A 17,302-nucleotide genomic window follows, 5' to 3' on the forward strand; every position below is an offset into this window, starting at 1 on the left:
TACCCTCTCCTCCCTCTCTCTCTCATTTACCCTCTCCTTCCATTCCTTCCTTCCTTCTCTCTCTCTCCTTTACCCTCTCCTCCCATTCCTTCCTTCTCTCTCTCTCCTTCCTTCCTTTCCTTCTCTCTCTCTCTCTTCTTTACCCTCTCCTTCCTTCCTTTCCTTCTCTGTGTCTCTCCTTACTCTTTCATCCTTCCCGCCTCCTCTCTCCTTTACCCTCTCTTCCCTCCCTCCTTTCTCTCTCTCTCTCCTTTACCCTCTCCTTCCATTCCTTCCTTCTCTCTCTCTCTTCTTTACCCTCTCCTTCCTTCCTTCCCTTCTCTGTGTCTCTCCTTACTCTTTCCTCCTTCCCACTCCTTCCCACCTCGATTCCCGAGCCTATGTTTCCAGACCCCAGGAAGTATTTGCCATGTAACTTCAGGACATGCCTGTTTGAGCCAGTCCAGAACATAGAGATCCTATCAAATTACTAGAGGGGAAATGTCATAAACCGTCAAATTCCAGAATTGGGTGAAAATGGCAGCCATATTGGTCAGGGAGAAATCCAAACCATTCAAATTGGAATCCAGATTTTCTTATTCATTAAAATAAAAGGCATGTGATATCAGAAATGATGTAATATAATTATTGTCAACCTAAAATATTGTAATTTATACCATGCCATTGTTGAATGCTAATTTCTGAGTGGCTTGAATGGCATTCTAGAGCGTGTATTATTTCCCTTTATAAACTGGGTGGTTCAAGCCCTGAATGCTGATTGGCTTACAGCCGTGGTTACCACGGGCATGACAAAACATTTATTTTTACTGTTCTGATTACATTGATAACCAGGTTATAATAGCAATAAGGCACTTCAGGGGGTTGTGGTATATGGCCAATAAACCACGGCTAAGGGCTTATTCCAAGCTCTCCGCGTTGCGTCCGGTTTGTTTGGTTACCAAAGCAATTACTGTAGATTACTGTAGAACTAGAACCACTACTGTAAAAAACTTGCTAGATACTCAGTGGATGTTGAACACATTTCTAAAGACAAATGTGCTACATTATAGCCATGATATGAAAGGGACAATCAACTCCGTGGAAGGTTAGTTCCACTAGCATCGCATGGAAAATACAGTTCGACACTGGTCATTGTTTTCCATAGAATGCATAGCCACTCATTCATTATACCTTACATCATTATAAATACAATTTATGGGTTTTATACTGTTTTTTTATACTAAAATATGTTTACAGACCATAAATGTCGTTGTTGTTGGCTGTGGTGGATTGACTGTATTGTTTGAATGTTGGCATTTAATTAAAATAATGGAAATCATTCCTCTTAAAACTGGCTGGCCAGCTAGCTAACACACATACAGGGCAGATAAATGATTTACATTCATTATTTTTCACAATATCTTATCTTACAGCACTGGGAAACCATGGTTGGTCGACTCCCTGACCAACATGGCCGCCCTTTAGACAATCATAAGACGGTTCATGTCCTTCTAGTATTCTAATTCTATGGTCCACCGAAAATGTCCGTCTGTGTTGCGGCTCGGTCGGGACGGGGGATTTCGCCAGGAAATAATACACATTTAACCCCTGAAGAAGACAGACACAAGCCACATATTCTGACAACCTAGAGTACTATCCCCCAGGAAGGAGTGTCGACTTGGTGTGTTGGAGCGACACCAACAAAACAACGGGAGTTTACAGTAACAGTTCTTCCGCTGTGATGTCGGGTCCCGGGTCTCGGAGGACCGGGTCCAGCATCAAAATCCGCCTGACAGGTAAACTAACTAAAACACCGGGAAAGCGCTTACGGTTTAATTTGTATTATTCTGGATTTAAAAGCCTGTAACAGGGGGGTGGACAGAGCTACATTTCCGAGCCTGTCATGGCGCCAGCGACACTGGACAGGGTTCACATCCGGGGTTTCTCTATTTATCTAACGTAACGTACAATAGGTAACGTTAACTAGGCCTTAACTCTGATTAGTTAGTTCAAATAAAAGGATAGCTACTTCATCAACGTTATTAACTAGCTATTTAGATTGAAAGGCGTCTAATATTCGCCTGATTTAACAGGCTGGTTTGTCTCTGCCAAATGCCATTGTAACAGCCTCGTCCAAGGTGTTTGGCTTGTTAACTAACGGGAACAGTTAGTTAGTAGGTTAGTCATGAGCTGAATAATACTCTGTTTAGTTGACCAGTGCCCTAACGAGACCTAACCAGTGTCCTAACTAGACCTAACCAGTGTCCTAACTAGACCTAACCAGTGTCCTAACTAGACCTAACCAGTGGCCTAACGAGACCTAACCAGTGGCCTAACTAGACCTAACCAGTGTCCTAACTAGACCTAACCAGTGTCCTAACTAGACCTAACCAGCGTCCTAACTAGACCTAACCAGTGTCCTAACTAGACCTAACCAGTGTCCTAACTAGACCTAACCAGTGTCCTCCTGCCACGGTGGCCTAACTAGACCTAACCAGTGTCCTAACTAGACCTAACCAGTGTCTTAACTAGACCTAACCAGTGTCCTAACTTGACCTAACCAGCGTCCTAACTAGACCTAACCAGTGTCCTAACTAGACCTAACCAGCGTCCTAACTAGACCTAACCAGTGTCCTAACTAGACCTAACCAGCGTCCTAACTAGACCTAACCAGCGTCCTCACTAGACTATTCAGGAGCTATTCTAGCGAACTACTTCCCCTATAACTGACCTGCTCTCTACATTACCAAGATATCTAACCTGGCTAACCAGCTAGTGTTTAGAGATGTAGCTAGCTAGCTAACTGATCTCAAAGCAGCTAGTTGGTAGGGTTTCTAGAGCAAATTAAGCCGCTAAACTAAGTTGACTAATGTATACTCAGTAACGTTGGCTAGCACCTAGATATTTTTTATTTTATTTTTGATAGTCTGCTCGTTAGTAGTTAGCCGATAACGTTAGTTAGCCAGACAATTCATCTGCTGAGAGACAACAGGTGGGTTAGCCAGACAATTCATCTGCTGAGAGACAACAGGTGGGTTAGGGTCAGAGAGAGTCAGTCAGAGACAACAGGTGGGTTAGGGTCAGAGAGAGACAACAGGTGGGTTAGGTTTAGGGTCAGAGAGAGACAACAGGTGGGTTAGGGTCAGAGAGAGACAACAGGTGGGTTAGGGTCAGAGAGAGACAACAGGTGGGTTAGGGTCAGAGAGAGACAACAGGTGGGTTAGGGTCAGAGAGAGACAACAGGTGGGTTAGGGTCAGAGAGAGACACCAGGTGGGTTAGGGTCAGAGAGAGACAACAGGTGGGTTGGGGTCAGAGAGAGACAACAGGTGGGTTAGGGTCAGAGAGAGACAACAGGTGGGTTAGGGTCAGAGAGAGACACCAGGTGGGGTCAGAGAGAGACAACAGGTGGGTTAGGGTCAGAGAGAGACAACAGGTGGGTTAGGGTCAGAGAGAGACAACAGGTGGGTTAGGGTCAGAGAGAGAGACAACAGGTGGGTTAGGGTCAGAGAGAGACAACAGGTGGGTTAGGGTCAGAGAGAGACAACAGGTGGGTTAGGGTCAGAGAGAGACAACAGGTGGGTTAGGGTCAGAGAGAGACAACAGGTGGGTTAGGGTCAGAGAGAGACAACAGGTGGGTTAGGGTCAGAGAGAGACAACAGGTGGGTTAGGGTCAGAGAGAGACAACAGGTGGGTTAGGGTCAGAGAGAGAGACAACAGGTGGGTTAGGGTCAGAGAGAGAGACAACAGGTGGGTTAGGGTCAGAGAGAGACAACAGGTGGGTTAGGGTCAGAGAGAGACAACAGGTGGGTTAGGGGGTCAGAGAGAGACAACAGGTGGGTTAGGGTCAGAGAGAGACAACAGGTGGGTTAGGGTCAGAGAGAGAGACAACAGGTGGGTTAGGGTCAGAGAGAGAGACACAGGTGGGTTAGGGTCAGAGAGAGACAACAGGTGGGTTAGGGTCAGAGAGAGACAACAGGTGGGTTAGGGTCAGAGAGAGACAACAGGTGGGTTAGGGTCAGAGAGAGAGACAACAGGTGGGTTAGGGTCAGAGAGAGAGACAACAGGTGGGTTAGGGTCAGAGAGAGAGACAACAGGTGGGTTAGGGTCAGGTGGGTTAGAGAGAGAGACAACAGGTGGGTTAGGGTTGGGTTAGGGTCAGAGAGAGAGACAACAGGTGGGTTAGGGTCAGAGAGAGACAACAGGTGGGTTAGGGTCAGAGAGAGAGACAACAGGTGGGTTAGGGTCAGAGAGAGAGACAACAGGTGGGTTAGTTAGGGTCAGAGAGAGACAACAGGTGGGTTAGGGTCAACAACAGGTGGGTTAGGGTCAGAGAGAGAGACAACAGGTGGGTTAGGGTCAGAGAGAGACAACAGGTGGGTTAGGGTCAGAGAGAGACAACAGGTGGGTTAGGAGAGAGACAACAGAGAGGGTCAGAGAGAGGGTCAGAGAGAGACAACAGGTGGGTTAGGGTCAGAGAGAGACAACAGGTGGGTTAGGGTCAGGGAGACAACAGGTGGGTTAGGGTCAGAGAGAGACAACAGGTGGGTTAGGGTCAGAGAGAGAGACAACAGGTGGGTTAGGGTCAGAGAGAGAGACAACAGGTGGGTTAGGGTCAGAGAGAGACAACAGGTGGGTTAGGGTCAGAGAGAGAGACAACAGGTGGGTTAGGGTCAGAGAGAGACAACAGGTGGGTTAGGGTCAGAGAGACAACAGGTGGGTTAGGGTCAGAGGAGAGACAACAGGTCAGAGAGAGACAACAGGTGGGTTAGGGTCAGAGAGAGACAACAGGTGGGTTAGGGTCAGAGAGAGAGAGACAACAGGTGGGTTAGGGTCAGAGAGAGAGACAACAGGTGGGTTAGGGTCAGAGAGAGTCAACAGGTGGGTTAGAGAGAGAGACAACAGGTGGGTTAGGGTCAGAGAGAGAGACAACAGGTGGGTTAGTTGGGTTAGGGTCAGAGAGAGAGAGGTGGGTTAGGGTCAGAGAGAGAGACAACAGGTGGGTTAGGGGAGGTTAGGGTCAGAGAGAGAAACAACAGGTGAGACCAGGTCACCACAGACACACACTGAAATACACTACACACACATACACAGGATGATCTGAGAGAAGCTGTGGGGAGGAGGAGGAGGATCTGTGGGGAGGAGGTTGAGAGAGAAGCTGTCTGTTCTGGGAGGGAGATGAAGAGGGAAGCTGTGGGAGGAGGAGTCTGAAGATGTGTGGGGAGGAGGTCTTCTTCTGTGGGAGAGAAAGGGAGGGAGATGAAGAGGGAAGCTGTGGGAGGAAGGGAGATGAAGAGAGAGAAGCTGTGGAGAGGAGGAGGAGGAGAGAAGCTGTGGGGAGGTGAAGAGACATCTCTGTCTGTCTCCTTCTGTAGCAGCCATCACTGATCCCTGATTGGCTGTCAGGCTGTCTGTAGTGACATCTGTCCCTTGACTCTGTTGTCTGTTCTGTGTTTTTAGTCTTATGTGCCAAGAACCTTGCAAAGAAAGACTTCTTCCGTAAGTATCTCTGATCCCTCCTCTCTGTCTGTCTCCTTCTGTAAGTATCTCTGATCCCTCCTCTCTGTCTGTCTCCTTCTGTAAGTATCTCTGATCCCTCCTCTCTGTCTGTCTCCTTCTGTAAGTATCTCTGATCCCTCCTCTCTGTCTGTCTCCTTCTGTAAGTATCTCTGATCCCTCCTCTCTGTCTGTCTCCTTCTGTAAGTATCTCTGATCCCTCCTCTCTGTCTGTCTCCTTCTGTAAGTATCTCTGATCCCTCCTCTCTGTCTGTCTCCTTCTGTAAGTATCTCTGATCCCTCCTCTCTGTCTGTCTCCTTCTGTAAGTATCTCTGATCCCTCCTCTCTGTCTGTCTCCTTCTGTAAATATCTCTGATCCCTCCTCTCTGTCTGTCTCCTTCTGTAAGTATCTCTGATCCCTCCTCTCTGTCTGTCTCCTTCTGTAAGTATCTCTGATCCCTCCTCTCTGTCTGTCTCCTTCTGTAAGTATCTCTGATCCCTCCTCTCTGTCTGTCTCCTTCTGTAAGTATCTCTGATCCCTCCTCTCTGTCTGTCTCCTTCTGTAAATATCTCTGATCCCTCCTCTCTGTCTGTCTCCTTCTGTAAGTATCTCTGATCCCTCCTCTCTGTCTGTCTCCTTCTGTAAGTATCTCTGATCCCTCCTCTCTGTCTGTCTCCTTCTGTAAGTATCTCTGATCCCTCCTCTCTGTCTGTCTCCTTCTGTAAGTATCTCTGATCCCTCCTCTCTGTCTGTCTCCTTCTGTAAGTATCTCTGTCTCCATCTTTCTTTCTGTCTTCCTCTCTCTTTCACATTCTACTTTATAATAAGTGTGTGTGTGTGTGTGTGTGTGTGTGTGTGTGTGTGTGTGTGTGTGTGTGTGTGTGTGTGTGTGTGTGTGTGTGTGTGTGTGTGTGTGTGTGTGTGTGTGTGTGTGTGTGTGTGTGTGTGTGTGTGTGTGTGTGTGTGTGTAGGGTTGCCGGACCCATTTGCAAAGGTAGTGGTGGATGGATCAGGACAGTGTCATTCTACAGACACAGTGAAGAGCACTCTGGACCCCAAATGGAACCAACACTATGACCTGTGAGTAAACCCACTGAAACCCACTGCGGCCCACTGAAACCCACTGCGACCCACTGAAACCCACTGCGGCCCACTGAAACCCACTGCGGCCCACTGAAACCCACTGCGGCACACTGAAACCCACTGCGGCCCACTGAAACCCACTGAAACCCACTGCGGCCCACTGAAACCCACTGCGGCCCACTGAAACCCACTGAAACCCACTGAAACCCACTGCGGCCCACTGAAACCCACTGAAACCCACTGAAACCCACTGAAACCCACTGAAACCCACTGAAACCCACTGCGGCCCACTGAAACCCACTGAAACCCACTGCACTGAAACCCACTGAAACCCACTGGCCCACTGAAACCCACTGAAACCCACTGCTGAAACACACTGAAACCCACTGAAACCCACTGAAACCCACTGAAACCCAAACTGAAACCACTGAAACACACTGAAACACACTGAAACACACTGAAACCCACTGAAACACACTGAAACACACTGAAACACACTGACACACTGAAACCACTGAAACACACTGAAACACACTGAAACACACTGAAACACACTGAAACCCACTGAAACACACTGAAACCCACTGAAACACACTGAAACACACTGAAACACACTGAAACACACTGAAACACACTGAAACACACTGAAACACACTGAAACCCACTGAAACCCACTGAAACACACTGAAACACACTGAAACACACTGAAACACACTGAAACACACACATAAAGTTCTGATCCGGTTGATATCGTTCCGTTCACACTGAGACGGGTCAGAACACACAGTGGGCGTTGACACTGACCAAGAGGGGCTGATTTCTGGGGCACAGTCTGTTTCCCATTGATGACTTGTTTTTATTTCACTGCTCTCTCTTCTTGTCCGTTGTCTGTGTCCGTTGTCTGTACCATGCTGTGTTGTCATTAGTTGCTGCCATGTTGTTGTGTTGCTGCCATGCTGTGTTGTCATGTTGTGTTGCTGCCATGCTGTGTTGTCATGTTGTGTTGCTGCCATGCTGTGTTGTCATGTTGTGTTGCTGCCATGCTGTGTTGTCATGTTGTGTTGCTGCCATGCTGTGTTGTCATGTTGTGTTGCTACCATGCTGTGTTGTCATGTTGTGTTGCTGCCATGCTGTGTTGTCATGTTGTGTTGCTGCCATGCTGTGTTGTCATTAGTTGCTGCCATGCTGTCATGTTGTGTTGCTGCCATGCTGTGTTGTCATTAGTTGCTGCCATGCTGTGTTGTCATCTTGTGTTGCTGCCTCTCAGTCACCTCCTGGAGAAATGTAATCAGCCACCAGGTGGTCATCCTGCCTCTCAGTCACCTCCTGGAGAAATGTAATCAGCCACCAGGTGGTCATCCTGCCTCTCAGTCACCTCCTGGAGAAATGTAATCAGCCACCAGGTGGTCATCCTGCCTCTCAGTCACCTCCTGGAGAAATGTAATCAGCCACCAGGTGGTCATCCTGCCACTCAGTCTCCTCCTGGAGAAATGTAATCAGCCACCAGGTGGTCATCCTGCCACTCAGTCTCCTCCTGGAGAAATGTAATCAGCCACCAGGTGGACATCCTGCCTCTCAGTCTCCTCCTGGAGAAATGTAATCAGCCACCAGGTGGTCATCCTGCCTCTCAGTCTCCTCCTGGAGAAATGTAATCAGCCACCAGGTGGTCATCCTGCCTCTCAGTCACCTCCTGGAGAAATGTAATCAGCCACCAGGTGGTCATCCTGCCTCTGTCTCCTCCTGGAGAAATGTAATCAGCCACCAGGTGGTCATCCTGCCACTCAGTCTCCTCCTGGAGAAATGTAATCAGCCACCAGGTGGTCATCCTGCCTCTGTCTCCTCCTGGAGAAATGTAATCAGCCACCAGGTGGTCATCCTGCCATCACTCCTCCTGGAGAAATGTAATGGCCACCAGGTGGTCATCCTGAAGATCTGTCTCCTCCTGGAGAAATGTAATCAGCCACCAGGTGGTCATCCTGCCACTGTCTCCTCCTGGAGAAATGTAATCAGCCACCAGGTGGTCATCCTGCCACTCAGTCTCCTCCTGGAGAAATGTAATCAGCCACCAGGTGGTCATCCTGCCTCAGCAGACTCCTCCTGGAGAAATGTAATCACCACCAGGTGGTCATCCTGCCTCTCAGTCTCCTCCTGGAGAAATGTAATCAGCCACCAGGTGGTCATCCTGCCTCAGTCTCCTCCTGGAGAAATGTAATCAGGACCAGGTGGTCATCCTGCCTCTCAGTCTCCTCCTGGAGAAATGTAATGTAAGAGACACCAGGTGGTCATCCTGTATAGGACTCAGTCTCCTCCTGGAGAAATGTCAGCCACACGGGCGTCCAAAAGGCAGATTTACTGATTGTTATGAAAACTGAAATGGCTACCTCTATCAAATGTGTGTGTGTGTGTGTGACTGTGTGTGTGTGTGTGTGTGGGCTGTGTGTGTGTGTGTGTGTGTGTGTGTGTGTGTGTGTGTGTGTGTGTGTGTGTGGGCTGTGTAGTGTGTGTGTGTGTGTGTGTGTGTAGGTACATAGGGAAGACAGACTCCATCACCATCAGTGTGCTGTAAGAAGATCCACAAGCACAGGGCGCCGGGTTCCTGGGCTGTATAGGACTGATGGCTACCTCTATCAGCAGACTGAAAGACACGGGCTGTAAGAGACACACACACACACACTGATGGCTACCTCTATCAGCAGACTGAAAGACACGGCTGTAAGAGACACACACACACACACACGGGCTGTAGGACTGATGGCTACCTCTATCAGCAGACTGAAAGACACGGGCTGTAAGAGACACACACACACACACACGGGCTGTATAGGACTGATGGCTACCTCTATCAGCAGACTGAAAGACACGGGCTGTAAGAGACACACACACACACACGGGCTGTATAGGACTGATGGCTACCTCTATCAGCAGACTGAAAGACACGGGCTGTAAGAGACACACACACACACACGGGCTGTATAGGACTGATGGCTACCTCTATCAGCAGACTGAAAGACACGGGCTGTAAGAGACACACACACACACACACGGGCTGTATAGGACTGATGGCTACCTCTATCAGCAGACTGAAAGACACGGGCTGTAAGAGACACACACACACACACGGGCTGTATAGGACTGATGGCTACCTCTATCAGCAGACTGAAAGACACACACACACACACGGGCTGTAAGAGACACACACACACACACACGGGCTGTATAGGACTGATGGCTACCTCTATCAGCAGACTGAAAGACACGGGCTGTAAGAGACACACACACACACACACGGGCTGTATAGGACTGATGGCTACCTCTATCAGCAGACTGAAAGACACGGGCTGTAAGAGACACACACACACACACGGGCTGTATAGGACTGATGGCTACCTCTATCAGCAGACTGAAAGACACGGGCTGTAAGAGACACACACACACACACGGGCTGTATAGGACTGATGGCTACCTCTATCAGCAGACTGAAAGACACGGGCTGTAAGAGACACACACACACACACGGGCTGTATAGGACTGATGGCTACCTCTATCAGCAGACTGAAAGACACGGGCTGTAAGAGACACACACACACACACACTGTACGATGGCTGTAAGAGACACACACACACACACGGGCTGTATAGGACTGATGGCTACCTCTATCAGCAGACTGAAAGACACGGGCTGTAAGAGACACACACACACACACACGGGCTGTAAGAGACACACACACACACACACGGGCTGTATAGGACTGATGGCTACCTCTATCAGCAGACTGAAAGACACGGGCTGTAAGAGACACACACACACACACACGGGCTGTATAGGACTGATGGCTACCTCTATCAGCAGACTGAAAGACACGGGCTGTAAGAGACACACACACACACACACGGGCTGTATAGGACTGATGGCTAACTCTATCAGCAGACTGAAAGACACGGGCTGTAAGAGACACACACACACACACACGGGCTGTATAGGACTGATGGCTAACTCTATCAGCAGACTGAAAGACACGGGCTGTAAGAGACACACACACACACACGGGCTGTATAGGACTGATGGCTACCTCTATCAGCAGACTGAAAGACACGGGCTGTAAGAGACACACACACACACACACACGGGCTGGGCTGTATAGGACTGATGGCTACCTCTATCAGCAGACTGAAAGACACGGGCTGTAAGAGACACACACACACACACGGGCTGTATAGGACTGATGGCTAACTCTATCAGCAGACTGAAAGACACGGGCTGTAAGAGACACACACACACACACACACGGGCTGTATAGGACTGATGGCTACCTCTATCAGCAGACTGAAAGACACGGGCTGTAAGAGACACACACACACACACACGGGCTGTATAGGACTGATGGCTAACTCTATCAGCAGACTGAAAGACACGGGCTGTAAGAGACACACACACACACACACGGGCTGTATAGGACTGATGGCTACCTCTATCAGCAGACTGAAAGACACGGGCTGTAAGAGACACACACACACACACGGGCTGTATAGGACTGATGGCTAACTCTATCAGCAGACTGAAAGACACGGGCTGTAAGAGACACACACACACACACACGGGCTGTATAGGACTGATGGCTACCTCTATCAGCAGACTGAAAGACACGGGCTGTAAGAGACACACACACACACACGGGCTGTATAGGACTGATGGCTACCTCTATCAGCAGACTGAAAGACACGGGCTGTAAGAGACACACACACACACACGGGCTGTATAGGACTGATGGCTACCTCTATCAGCAGACTGAAAGACACGGGCTGTAAGAGACACACACACACACACACACACGGGCTGTAAGAGACACACACACACACACGGGCTGTATAGGACTGATGGCTACCTCTATCAGCAGACTGAAAGACACGGGCTGTAAGAGACACACACACACACACGGGCTGTAAGAGACACACACACACACACACGGGCTGTATAGGACTGATGGCTACCTCTATCAGCAGACTGAAAGACACGGGCTGTAAGAGACACACACACACACACACACGGGCTGTATAGGACTGATGGCTACCTCTATCAGCAGACTGAAAGACACGGGCTGTAAGAGACACACACACACACACGGGCTGTATAGGACTGATGGCTAACTCTATCAGCAGACTGAAAGACACGGGCTGTAAGAGACACACACACACACACACGGGCTGTATAGGACTGATGGCTAACTCTATCAGCAGACTGAAAGACACGGGCTGTAAGAGACACACACACACACACACGGGCTGTATAGGACTGATGGCTACCTCTATCAGCAGACTGAAAGACACGGGCTGTAAGAGACACACACACACACACACGGGCTGTATAGGACTGATGGCTACCTCTATCAGCAGACTGAAAGACACGGGCTGTAAGAGACACACACACACACACGGGCTGTATAGGACTGATGGCTAACTCTATCAGCAGACTGAAAGACACGGGCTGTAAGAGACACACACACACACACACGGGCTGTATAGGACTGATGGCTACCTCTATCAGCAGACTGAAAGACACGGGCTGTAAGAGACACACACACACACACGGGCTGTATAGGACTGATGGCTAACTCTATCAGCAGACTGAAAGACACGGGCTGTAAGAGACACACACACACACACACACACGGGCTGTATAGGACTGATGGCTACCTCTATCAGCAGACTGAAAGACACGGGCTGTAAGAGACACACACACACACACGGGCTGTATAGGACTGATGGCTACCTCTATCAGCAGACTGAAAGACACGGGCTGTAAGAGACACACACACACACACGGGCTGTATAGGACTGATGGCTACCTCTATCAGCAGACTGAAAGACACGGGCTGTAAGAGACACACACACACACACGGGCTGTATAGGACTGATGGCTACCTCTATCAGCAGACTGAAAGACACGGGCTGTAAGAGACACACACACACACACGGGCTGTATAGGACTGATGGCTAACTCTATCAGCAGACTGAAAGACACGGGCTGTAAGAGACACACACACACACACGGGCTGTATAGGACTGATGGCTACCTCTATCAGCAGACTGAAAGACACGGGCTGTAAGAGACACACACACACACACACGGGCTGTATGTAGGACTGATGGCTAACTCTATCAGCAGACTGAAAGACACGGGCTGTAAGAGACACACACACACACACACGGGCTGTATAGGACTGATGGCTACCTCTATCAGCAGACTGAAAGACACGGGCTGTAAGAGACACACACACACACACGGGCTGTATAGGACTGATGGCTACCTCTATCAGCAGACTGAAAGACACGGGCTGTAAGAGACACACACACACACACGGGCTGTATAGGACTGATGGCTAACTCTATCAGCAGACTGAAAGACACGGGCTGTAAGAGACACACACACACACACACACGGGCTGTATAGGACTGATGGCTACCTCTATCAGCAGACTGAAAGACACGGGCTGTAAGAGACACACACACACACACGGGCTGTATAGGACTGATGGCTACCTCTATCAGCAGACTGAAAGACACGGGCTGTAAGAGACACACACACACACACGGGCTGTATAGGACTGATGGCTACCTCTATCAGCAGACTGAAAGACACGGGCTGTATAGGACTGATGGCTAACTCTATCAGCAGACTGAAAGACACGGGCTGTAAGAGACACACACACACACACGGGCTGTATAGGACTGATGGCTACCTCTATCAGCAGACTGAAAGACACGGGCTGTAAGAGACACACACACACACACACACGGGCTGTAAGAGACACACACACACACACACGGGCTGTATAGGACTGATGGCTACCTCTATCAGCAGACTGAAAGACACGGGCTGTAAGAGACACACACACACACACGGGCTGTATAGGACTGATGGCTACCTCTATCAGCAGACTGAAAGACACGGGCTGTAAGAGACACACACACACACACGGGCTGTAAGAGACACACACACACACACACGGGCTGTAAGAGACACACACACACACGGGCTGTATAGGACTGATGGCTACCTCTATCAGCAGACTGAAAGACACGGGCTGTAAGAGACACACACACACACACTGAAAGACACGGGCTGTAAGAGACACACACACACACGGGCTGTATAGGACTGATGGCTACCTCTATCAGCAGACTGAAAGACACGGGCTGTAGACTGACACACACACGGGCTGTAAGACTGATGGCACACACACAGACTGAAAGACACGGGCTGTAAGAGACACACACACACACACACGGGCTGTATAGGACTGATGGCTACCTCTATCAGCAGACTGAAAGACACGGGCTGTAAGAGACACACACACACACACACACGGGCTGTAAGAGACACACACACACACACGGGCTGTATAGGACTGATGGCTACCTCTATCAGCAGACTGAAAGACACGGGCTGTAAGAGACACACACACACACACGGGCTGTATAGGACTGATGGCTACCTCTATCAGCAGACTGAAAGACACGGGCTGTAAGAGACACACACACACACACACGGGCTGTAAGGACACACACAGCAGACTGAAAGACACGGGCTGTAAGACACACACACACACAGACTGTAAGAGACACGGGCTGTAAGAGACACACACACACACACACGGGCTGTATAGGACACACACACACACACACGGGCTGTAAGACACACACACACACACAGGGCTGACACTATCAGCAGACTGAAAGACACGGGCTGTAAGAGACACACACACACACACACGGGCTGTATAGGACTGATGGCTACCTCTATCAGCAGACTGAAAGACACGGGCTGTAAGAGACACACACACACACACGGGCTGTATAGGACTGATGGCTAACTCTATCAGCAGACTGAAAGACACGGGCTGTAAGAGACACACACACACACACGGGCTGTATAGGACTGATGGCTACCTCTATCAGCAGACTGAAAGACACGGGCTGTAAGAGACACACACACACACACGGGCTGTATAGGACTGATGGCTACCTCTATCAGCAGACTGAAAGACACGGGCTGTAAGAGACACACACACACACACACACACACACGGGCTGTATAGGACTGATGGCTACCTCTATCAGCAGACTGAAAGACACGGGCTGTAAGAGACACACACACACACACACACGGGCTGTATAGGACTGATGGCTAACTCTATCAGCAGACTGAAAGACACGGGCTGTAAGAGACACACACACACACACGGGCTGTATAGGACTGATGGCTACCTCTATCAGCAGACTGAAAGACACGGGCTGTAAGAGACACACACACACACACGGGCTGTATAGGACTGATGGCTACCTCTATCAGCAGACTGAAAGACACGGGCTGTAAGACACACACACACACACACACACACAGCAGACTGGACTGTAAGAGACACACACAGGGCTGTACTGATGGCTACCTCTATCAGCAGACTGAAAGACACGGGCTGTAAGAGACACACACACACACACGGGCTGTATAGGACTGATGGCTACCTCTATCAGCAGACTGAAAGACACGGGCTGTAAGAGACACACACACACACACACGGGCTGTAAGAGACACACACACACACACACACGGGCTGTATAGGACTGATGGCTACCTCTATCAGCAGACTGAAAGACACGGGCTGTAAGAGACACACACACACACACGGGCTGTATAGGACTGATGGCTACCTCTATCAGCAGACTGAAAGACACGGGCTGTAAGAGACACACACACACACACACGGGCTGTATAGGACTGATGGCTACCTCTATCAGCAGACTGAAAGACACGGGCTGTAAGAGACACACACACACACACGGGCTGTATAGGACTGATGGCTACCTCTATCAGCAGACTGAAAGACACGGGCTGTAAGAGACACACACACACACACACGGGCTGTATAGGACTGATGGCTACCTCTATCAGCAGACTGAAAGACACGGGCTGTAAGAGACACACACACACACACGGGCTGTATAGGACTGATGGCTACCTCTATCAGCAGACTGAAAGACACGGGCTGTAAGAGACACACACACACACACGGGCTGTACTGAGGCTACACAGCAGACTGAAAGACACGGGCTGTAAGAGACACACACACACACACGGGCTGTAAGAGACACACACACACACACACGGGCTGTAAGAGACACACACACACACACGGGCTGTATAGGACTGATGGCTACCTCTATCAGCAGACTGAAAGACACGGGCTGTAAGAGACACACACACACACACACACGGCTGTATAGGACTGATGGCTACCTCTATCAGCAGACTGAAAGACACGGGCTGTAAGAGACACACACACACACACGGGCTGTATAGGACTGATGGCTACCTCTATCAGCAGACTGAAAGACACGGGCTGTAAGAGACACACACACACACGGGCTGTATAGGACTGATGGCTACCTCTATCAGCAGACTGAAAGACACGGGCTGTAAGAGACACACACACACACACACGGGCTGTATAGGACTGATGGCTACCTCTATCAGCAGACTGAAAGACACGGGCTGTAAGAGACACACACACACACACGGGCTGTATAGGACTGATGGCTACCTCTATCAGCAGACTGAAAGACACGGGCTGTAAGAGACACACACACACACACACACACAGGGCTGTATAGGACTGATGGCTACCTCTATCAGCAGACTGAAAGACACGGGCTGTAAGAGACACACACACACACACACACGGGCTGTATAGGACTGATGGCTACCTCTATCAGCAGACTGAAAGACACGGGCTGTAAGAGACACACACACACACACGGGCTGTATAGGACTGATGGCTACCTCTATCAGCAGACTGAAAGACACGGGCTGTAAGAGACACACACACACACACGGGCTGTATAGGACTGATGGCTACCTCTATCAGCAGACTGAAAGACACGGGCTGTAAGAGACACACACACACACACACGGGCTGTATAGGACTGATGGCTACCTCTATCAGCAGACTGAAAGACACGGGCTGTAAGAGACACACACACACACACACGGGCTGTATAGGACTGATGGCTAACTCTATCAGCAGACTGAAAGACACGGGCTGTAAGAGACACACACACACACACGGGCTGTATAGGACTGATGGCTACCTCTATCAGCAGACTGAAAGACACGGGCTGTAAGAGACACACACACACACACGGGCTGTATAGGACTGATGGCTACCTCTATCAGCAGACTGAAAGACACGGGCTGTAAGAGACACACACACACACACACGGGCTGTATAGGACTGATGGCTAACTCTATCAGCAGACTGAAAGACACGGGCTGTAAGAGACACACACACACACACGGGCTGTATAGGACTGATGGCTAACTCTATCAGCAGACTGAAAGACACGGGCTGTAAGAGACACACACACACACACGGGCTGTAAGAGACACACACACACACACGGGCTGTATAGGACTGATGGCTAACTCTATCAGCAGACTGAAAGACACGGGCTGTAAGAGACACACACACACACACGGGCTGTATAGGACTGATGGCTAACTCTATCAGCAGACTGAAAGACACGGGCTGTAAGAGACACACACACACACACGGGCTGTATAGGACTGATGGCTACCTCTATCAGCAGACTGAAAGACACGGGCTGTAAGAGACACACACACACACACACGGGCTGTATAGGACTGATGGCTAACTCTATCAGCAGACTGAAAGACACGGGCTGTAAG

The 17,302-nt window shown here is 49.8% G+C and overlaps 1 protein-coding gene across 1 annotated transcript; it reads left to right on the forward strand.

Moving 5' to 3' along the window:
• The first annotated feature begins 1,513 nt into the window (after positions 1-1,513).
• Positions 1,514-9,131, forward strand: LOC124026876 (E3 ubiquitin-protein ligase SMURF1-like). Its single transcript, XM_046339547.1, has 4 exons — positions 1,514-1,775; positions 5,438-5,476; positions 6,447-6,555; positions 9,082-9,131. Exons 1-4 carry the CDS (start codon positions 1,721-1,723, stop codon positions 9,122-9,124), a joined length of 246 nt encoding a protein of 81 aa, XP_046195503.1. The 5' UTR covers positions 1,514-1,720; the 3' UTR covers positions 9,125-9,131.
• Positions 9,132-17,302: the final 8,171 nt, after the last annotated feature.

This window comes from Oncorhynchus gorbuscha, unplaced genomic scaffold (genome assembly GCF_021184085.1).
Source record: "Oncorhynchus gorbuscha isolate QuinsamMale2020 ecotype Even-year unplaced genomic scaffold, OgorEven_v1.0 Un_scaffold_2863, whole genome shotgun sequence".
Classification (NCBI taxonomy): domain Eukaryota; kingdom Metazoa; phylum Chordata; class Actinopteri; order Salmoniformes; family Salmonidae; genus Oncorhynchus; species Oncorhynchus gorbuscha.

Excerpts from the sequence above, each read along its gene's own strand:
- LOC124026876 (XM_046339547.1), top strand. The coding sequence starts at position 1,721 with ATGTCGGGTCCCGGGTCTCGGAGGACCGGGTCCAGCATCAAAATCCGC. Across the intron at positions 1,776-5,437 it reads CATCAAAATCCGCCTGACAG|TCTTATGTGCCAAGAACCTT; the intron begins GTAAACTAACTA and ends CTGTGTTTTTAG. Across the intron at positions 5,477-6,446 it reads TGCAAAGAAAGACTTCTTCC|GGTTGCCGGACCCATTTGCA; the intron begins GTAAGTATCTCT and ends GTGTGTGTGTAG.